Below are 8,377 nucleotides of genomic sequence, written 5' to 3' on the forward strand. Positions count from 1 at the left end.
AATAGAACGCGTGCAAAAAATCTGTCATCGCCCCGTAATTTCTCTTGTGCCCAGTGGCAGAAACGTACACAACGTTCAAAGTCGTCGACATGCAATTCCTGGTGCATAGAAATATGGTACGGGTGCAATCGATGTTGATGTAGCATTCTCAGCACCGACATTTTTGAGATCCCCGATTCTCGCGCAATTTGTCTGCTACTGATGTGCGGATTAGCAGCGACAGCAGCTAAAACACCTACTTGGACATCATCATTTGTTGCAGGTCTTGGTTGACGTTTCACATGTGGCTGAACACTTCCTGTTTCCTTAAATAACGTAACTATCCGGCGAACGGTCCGGACACTTGGATAATGTCGTCCAGGATACAGAGCAGCATACATAGCACACGCCCGTTGGGCATTTTGATCACAATAGCCATACATCAACACGATATCGACCTTTATAGCAATTGGTAAACCGTCCATTTTAACACGGGTAATGTATCACGAAGCAAATACCGTCCGCACTGGTGAAATGTTACGTTACGTGATACCACGTACTTATACGTTTGTGACTATAACAGAGCCACCTATCACAAAGTGAAAAAAGTGTTCCAACTAAAACATTCATATTTCTTTACGTACTACACGAATATGTAATAAAAAATGGGAGTTCCTATTTTTAAAAAACGCAGCTGATATCCGTTTGACCTATGGCAGCGCCATCTGGTGGGCCAACCATAGCGCCATCTGGTTTTCCCCTTCAAGCTAGACGAGTTTCGTTCTTTGTAGTTTTTTCGTTTGACGCTTATTTCGTGAGATATTTGGCCCGGTCACGATCAATGGACCACCCTGTATAGTCCTATCGGTGATATTTCCATATCGCATATTTCTTAAGAGAATTAATGTTATGAACCCAAGAACGAATTCTTGTGGGACTTCTCCAAAAAAAGATGGCACGTTCTTCTGCATTTGTTTTGGCTTGTAGCTGAGAACGAATTTAGTGGTGTGTCCTGCGAGCACACAGTGAGGAAATTTGTGGATGCGGCTGCATAGTCTAAGAGATACCGGTGACCTTTGGTAGCGGCCCGGGAGAACACGTGGTTCTTTTAGGAGCGTTCGTCGCGCCCCTGACCGGACGCTGTGCGAGGCCCCGGCCCGCCTTTGCGTAAGCGCTGCTCGATTTCCATGCCGCCACACACACACACACACACACACACACACACACACACACGGCTCGCTGAACGGAAGAGCGCGTGGAGCGGCACGCCTTTCACCGCCGCTAGAAGGGTGTCCCGGCGGCCGTTTTTTGCGGCGTGGGGTGGACAGCGCGCGCTATATAAAGCCTGCCGGCGCCGGTATGACCATCACAGCCTCCTCTGCTCTTGCACCGGCGACATCCACCGCACGCTCTCGCCATGAAGGCTCTGGTGAGTGCTCTGCTCTCCTACATCTACACTCATCTACATCTGCACTCATCTACATCTGCACCTACATCTACACTCACTTGTATCTACATTTACATTTGTACTCATCTACATCTATGCTCCATAAACCACTGAATATTTTCCAATCTATCATTGATTAACGTTTCTCTCAGTTCCACTTACGGATGAAAACTAATTTCCACACGTCTACGTCACTTGTTGTTTTTATCTAATGTTTTATCTACGAGATACGTATGTAGATAGCAGAAGGACATTCGTAATTTCCATGCTACAAAGAGGTTCTTGGTATTTTCCATGCAGGTTTTCTCTATATACCAAGCGTCTCTCGTCGTGTACCTGTCAGTTTACATTTTACAGAATTTTTGTAAGAGTCTCCCTCGTGTCAAACATCCCTGTGACCATTCGTGCAGTCTTTCGTCGTTTGGCGAACCTAAAACAGACACCCAGAAATCCACTAAACATTGTACAAGCGTTTTATAAGCAATGTCTTTCGTGAACAAATTGCAGTTTCCATATATTTCTACCACCAAATTGCATCATGTCATTCGGTGTTTATGCAGTAGAGTGTAACTGATTTTTCCTCTTAATATCTGCAAACTTTTTGGTTGACTTAATTTGTAAACTCTTAATCCCGTAGCCGAAGGCTATTTCACTACGTGTAATAGCACTGTGATTGAAATTCCTAGTCTCTGACGGTGAAAAATGAATCAATCAGATCGCAACAGCGAAGAAGATGTTTAAACTCCATTTTATATAGTAAAGGGCACTGTAGGATAATACTGGTCTCTCAGATAATCTTTAGTATTGTGCACTATATATCCTATTCCGGTAATTTTTCATGCTCATATTCTTTCTGCTTGTTCGTCTACTTCAACAAAGTATAAATCTTCCCTTTAGATCCTATCAGTACTTAATGTTCTGCTCATCTTATGAGCAACGCCTTACTCACAGCACAGTTTCATTGAACTTTTGCGTGAGAGCCTATGCCTTTGCAGGTGACACTGAATTGCATACGAGCGGCGTTTTTGCAGTCTCTCGCAAGTGCAAGCACTCTTATTTACGTCTGGTTAGATCCACAGTGTAGTCCTGTCGAATTGCAAACAGAGTTTACTTTAAGATGCGATCATTTTAACGGCTTTAAATCATTAACAGCAACCAACCACATTTCCAATTAGAGTTCAGTGATACGTAACTCTGCAGAGTTACCGTGGCTCTAACTTCCGAGAGATACCGCCCTCTTGTCCAATTATTTCTGGACAGCTACGCAACCACTGACAACGACGTACACTGAAGCACAAAAAACAGATCAGGCGACCTCACTGTGCACATTGCATTCAGTGTATCTGTACTCTTCGTAGTAAAGCTATTTTTAACTGCATAAAAACAGTTTCATGTTGATGCATGTCTTCTTATATGTACCATTCCTTTCGTCACAAATTCCAATCTTCCTGAACGTCTATAATGAAAAGTACAGATTTGTGTATCTTCTACAGGATTAATTTATTTAGTTAACCGATTTTCGGCTTACAATCCTGTCATCAGACTTTAATGTGTCTCAATGTTTGTAAAATTAATAACGTTACCGAAGTTTACTATCAGTGGTTCTAGTGATACACAAAAAACCTAGAAACTATCTGAAGACTGTGTTTTTCCGTCCGTTTCCATACTCATTGGACGTGTGATTTTAAAGCCGGCCGAAGTGGCCGTGCGGTTCTAGGCGCTGCAGTCTGGAACCGCGAGACCGTTACGGTCGAAGGTTCGAATCCTGCCTCGGGCATGGATGAGTGTGATGTCCTTAGGTTAGTTAGGTTTAACTAGTTCTAAGTTCTAGGGGACTAATGACCTCAGAAGTTGAGTCCCATTGTGCTCAGAGCCATTTGAACCATTTTTGTGATTTTAAATAGAGCCTCACTGTAGATAAAAATAAATTTCAGAGGTCATCACGCCGTATGTTCCATAGTAGACGAATTCATGCCTGAACTGTTTATTTATATGTGCATTTTAGTTGCAAGAACTATGAAGCAGGTCTGACCAAAGGAATTTACAAATTATGTTTACGTCAATGGCTTCATTAGAAACAGCGACTTTACATATATATCTACGCTCGGCACGCCTCACAACGGTAGAGCAAGAAAAGGGAGAACCACAACATACAGTATGTGATTTCTTTTGAGAATCTGTAGTTTTATGCATTTAGTTTTCGGATTAAAAATGCACACATATTTCCTAGCAAACGCCCGTCCCCTGTACATAACAGCGCTCCGCAATACCTACTGTAGTGCGCCTGCGTAGTAGACATCCCGGCGTACGTGGCATATGCATTGTCTCGACGCTTGTTCCATATCTTCTTGGGCGCATATTACCGCCACCCAAAGACTGGGTCCAATGCACTCAGCTAGTTTTAAGTCAGAACTGTTCGTAAGCCCACAAACAACGATTTTCATGTATCAGTGGAGAACAGATCGAGAAATTAAGCTTTGATTACTTCCAGGGCTGCAGAAGCTTACAAAGTACTCTGTTCTCTCACCTTCTACTCTAGACTGAACGCTAATATCAGTGTAAGTGTGCCTGTTGGGCATTTTACAGGTTTTGCCGGTCCTTAGTTGTTCTTGTTGTCCTTAATACAAAGGATTCACACTTTAACATTTTGCTTCTTAGTCTGGTGATCGAGTAGCAAGTAAATAAATTGCTCTTCTAATGTGTGTCGTACTATTTTCTCCTCTTGTAGTTTGTCCGACATATTCTTTTATGTGCAAGAGCCTCGTAAATGTCATGTGACCACTAATACACTAAACTCCTGCCGACAATGAAACAATTGAAAGAATGTAATTGTGGAAAGGGAAGAAGATTCGAAATGCGACAGTCGGTTGTTTCTAATTACTAGTAAGAGTACTTTTCTTGCGGGAACAGACTAAGCTGATAAAGTGTGTAAGGGCAATACCTCAATACACGACTTACTCATTTACAAGAATCCAGTTTCTCTAAAACACATAACTGTAAAGGGCTGCTGTTCATATGGTTCTGCTTGCAATGCGAACAGATCATCTTACAAGCAGACAGACACCAAAAATCTGCAGTTCGTTATACATTGCTAACAGCATTCTCGGTTTAATAACTGCAAGAGGATCTGTAGTCAGTTTACCGGACTTTCTTGGTGACTACGTCTGGAAGGAGCCATTAATTTGTAAATTTTTTGTGACAACCATAACAGCTTCACAGCCATGAGGCAGGGGGGTGGGGGTGGAGGGGCAGCAGTGTACACCAGATACCCAAGCGCTCTCTTCTACTTCATTTGAGAGTGTTCTTTGTTCAAGCTACTCTGTTTCATTTCTTCCTGGTGCACATGATACACGTCGCAACTTACACACCGATAAAACAGAAAGCAGATTAGAGTTTAGTGTCCCGTCGACGTAGATAACAATAGACACGCAGCACAAGCTCGGATGTGGTAGCATGGGGACGAAATCAACCTTATTCGCTTCAAGGGACCATTCTGGAACTTTGCTAAAGCGATTTAGAAAAATCGTGGGAAACTAGACCGGATGGAGATTTGAACCACAGTCTGTCAGAATGCGAGTATAGTGTCTTACCACTCCAAGTCGCTCGTTCCCAATAGAACCAAGCCTGAAATTTCGCTATATTCTCTTTTCCGGATGTTCGTTCTCCTGGCAGATTTTGTTAGAAGCTCTTGAACGTACAGAACGCTTGTAGCAACATCAACATATCGAAACTGATTGGTAAGACACAATTCTAGTAGGTTCACAGATCCAACTTCTAGCTGTCGGTTCTTTTCTGTGTCTCCCAGTCGTCTCTCTGTCTCTCTGTCTGTCTCTCTCTCTCTCTCTCTCTCTCTCTCTCTCTCTCTCTGCTCCAGCTGGGTACGTTGGAATGTTGGCCTCGGCTCTTAAGTACTTGCAGAGGCAGTCCGCACTCTTCACGGCTGGGTCAGGTACGTTTGTAAACTTGGGCGTGTCATATTCTCTAGGATCGACTTTCACTTCCACAGTGCTCTCAGCTATCCCGCATCTTAGTCATCTCTTCGGGAACGCACGCCAAAACCTGTTGTTCGAAATGGAAAGCGCTCACTCGGCGGAACCAGTTAATTCCTGCCTGCCGTCACTTCCCTCCACCGCACGCTCCACGACTGCCGCAGGACAAACGATAAATCAGCATACTCGTACCGCAATCGGGAACATCTGCAGTATCGGACCACAGAGATATAAATCAAGCTGCTTCACATCTTAACATCACATCCAGCAACTCATTTAAGATCTGTGTGTAAGTCTTACATTACTTCAAGAAGTGAATTCTAGCGGTGATAGGTGCTTCAATATTTGGTTTGCCCCACGTAAAATAAACAGAAACAGTTTTCACATCCTTTGTACATCAGCTATGGGAAGTATCACTGCACTGTCTTATAAGCCGCATTTTTGGTGGCGTTCTAAGTTTCTCCCTATATCCACCACCTGAGTCTCAATATTTGGACTGCGTTACAATACTCCGTTACTTTACTGCAGAAAACGGTTTCCTGAGATTGGTGGGATATGTAGCATCTTGCTGTCAACTCTAACATTTCACATAGTAATGAGACTCAGCAGTTAGAACGAGTGAGCACCGACGGTCACCCAGATTTAGGTTTTCCACGAGTCCCTTAAGCTCGTACTCCACCTCTAACGATGATTTCTTCAACAAGACATTCAACACTAATCTTCGTTCTTGTTTGAAAGTAATTTTCCCAACCTTACGATCACGATCACGCACGAAGATACTATTGATTACAATGATGATGTAGGATGTAGGGTGCCCAACAGCATGGTCTCCAGTGCTTCTACTTGATGGCAGCATACACATCGCGTGGTCCTCATAAGGGCAACTGCTGCCACAATATCCCAGCAACGCATACCAGCAGTTTTCTTCAGAATGTCGGGCACTGTCGATACAAATATGTGGCTCGTCACTGATAAACTCAACCGATCAGTTACTTGTCGCGTACTAAAGTCCACCAATCTTTTGGCAAAACGTCCTCATGACAAAATAATCTCTGACACTTCGGCGGTGAGTGATTAAATAATGGTGAGTTGAGTCTACCTAAAAGTACATGACAATGGTCTGCTAAAATTTTTCTTGCAAAGTAATTCAATAAAAATGGAGGGAATCTCAAAATTTTCATGCGAATGCTAGTGTATCCACTCATAATGGGGTTTTCGTAGTTGAAGAAAACTGTACTGATCCTGACTTGAGATGCTACTTAAGGGAACAAGAATCAAAACTGCTTGTTATACGTGGATGGATGACTACTTAATGCCGACCCATACACTTAGAGCTCACTGACATCCTCTCCCCAACACTGCGGTAAGATGCCCGACAATTCACAAAAAATTTCAATGCATGCTAACTGTTATCGTTGTCGACGAAGATATTGAATTTATTTGTGCCATCTGGACATCGGTAGAAAGCCTGAGTGCTGCTGATAACGTTCAGTCATTATCTGACGTCTTTTTTTTATTTATTTATTAGCTGGTATTGACTCTTGATATTCTGAGTAACGAGTATTCCATGAGACTCTAAATACCGTTTCGTTACTGCCTGAAACGCTTCGTCACTCACCTGTTTTCTTTCTCGCTTGCAGTTCGTGCCCGACTCGGGCCGAATCGATAGTTTTCGTATTCCTCCACTTCGTTATCTCTCATCAGATTCTGAATTAGGGAAACGTTTCGTTACTCGCCTGTCTTCTTTTCCGCGCGTTCGAGCCTACTCAGCAGTTTCCACATTCTTCCAGTTTCTTACTGTCATCGGAGCAGTTCGCCAGCGAGAGTATCGAATACATCTTGTCCCTCGTCATGTTTTTTTGTATGTCTTCGTGTCCGACTTAAGGGGAGTCAGCGGTATTCGTAATCCTCCAATTCCTTCCACATGCAACAGTTTCTACTATACAAGAAATCGCTGGCTTTTCGATAGCCCACATAGCTTATTTCATAATTGTCTTACCTCTACCTTGGTGATGTGCACCCTACTTTTCTTCAGTGTTCTGATGGTAGCTCCTTCCTTCACAGACCACAGCCCTGTTGCTGACTGTGCTGGCAGCTTACTGCGGCGCTACTGAGGAGAAGACAGTGCAGAAGCGAGGCCTGCTGGGTGGCTACGGAGGCTACGGTGGCTACGGAGGCTACGGTGGAGGCTACGGTGGCTACGGAGGTTACGGCCTGGGCCGCGGCTATGGCGGCTACGGAGGCTACGGTCTAGGCCACGGTATCGGCTACGGTGGCTACTCCCGCGGCATCAGCATCGGCTACGGTGGACTCGGAGGCGGCTACGGTGGCTACGGAGGCTACGGTGGTCTCGGCCACGGCATTGGCTACGGTGGCTACTCCCGCGGCATCAGCATCGGCTACGGTGGACTCGGAGGCGGCTACGGTGGCTACGGAGGCTACGGTGGCTACGGGCTGGGCCACGGCATTGGCTACGGTCACCATGGCTGAGAGCCTCTTCTCGCTTCTCCACTGTCCCTTCTTCTCCATCTTCCACACACCATTGCACATATTCCAGCAACATTTACGAGACCTCTAATTTGAGCGAGTGCACATGTGTGCAGCGTTCAGTTTTAGCTTGCCCTACTAAGTCATCTAGGGACAGCATTTTTCTGGCTGTGTAACAAAACTCTTCTCCGTAAATCCAATTTTTTACATTAGTCTCCTGGTCTCTCTGTTCTGCAAAATAAGTTGAAATAAACCATATACTTTTCTAAATATATTGTGTGTTATTGTATCATCCTGAATATCTAGCCTACACTGTCCTGACTAGAGCCCCCATCTGCTAGCAGCCATGGGCGGCGGTAGGCAGGGATGGGTAAACAAATGACAGTGTGGCCTGTCAGGTAAACGAGCCACAGCTTGTGTGATAGTGCTGCACTGGCCGAGCGCTCGCAGACAGGGGGGACTAAGTGGGTCACGG

General features: G+C 44.6%; 1 protein-coding gene across 2 annotated transcripts; it reads left to right on the forward strand.

Annotated features, from left to right (window-relative positions):
* The first annotated feature begins 1,256 nt into the window (after positions 1 to 1,256).
* Positions 1,257 to 8,174, forward strand: LOC126478270 (keratin-associated protein 6-2-like). Of its 2 annotated transcripts, XM_050103687.1 has the most exons (3): positions 1,257 to 1,408; positions 7,480 to 7,580; positions 7,653 to 8,174. In XM_050103687.1, exons 1-3 carry the CDS (start codon positions 1,397 to 1,399, stop codon positions 7,903 to 7,905), a joined length of 366 nt encoding a protein of 121 aa, XP_049959644.1. In that variant the 5' UTR covers positions 1,257 to 1,396; the 3' UTR covers positions 7,906 to 8,174. The 2 variants fall into 2 exon arrangements, with proteins under 2 accessions (XP_049959644.1, XP_049959643.1); XM_050103686.1 differs by having other exon boundaries at positions 1,258 to 1,408; positions 7,480 to 8,174.
* Positions 8,175 to 8,377: the final 203 nt, after the last annotated feature.

Source organism: Schistocerca serialis, chromosome 1, assembly GCF_023864345.2.
Source record: "Schistocerca serialis cubense isolate TAMUIC-IGC-003099 chromosome 1, iqSchSeri2.2, whole genome shotgun sequence".
Taxonomy (NCBI): domain Eukaryota; kingdom Metazoa; phylum Arthropoda; class Insecta; order Orthoptera; family Acrididae; genus Schistocerca; species Schistocerca serialis.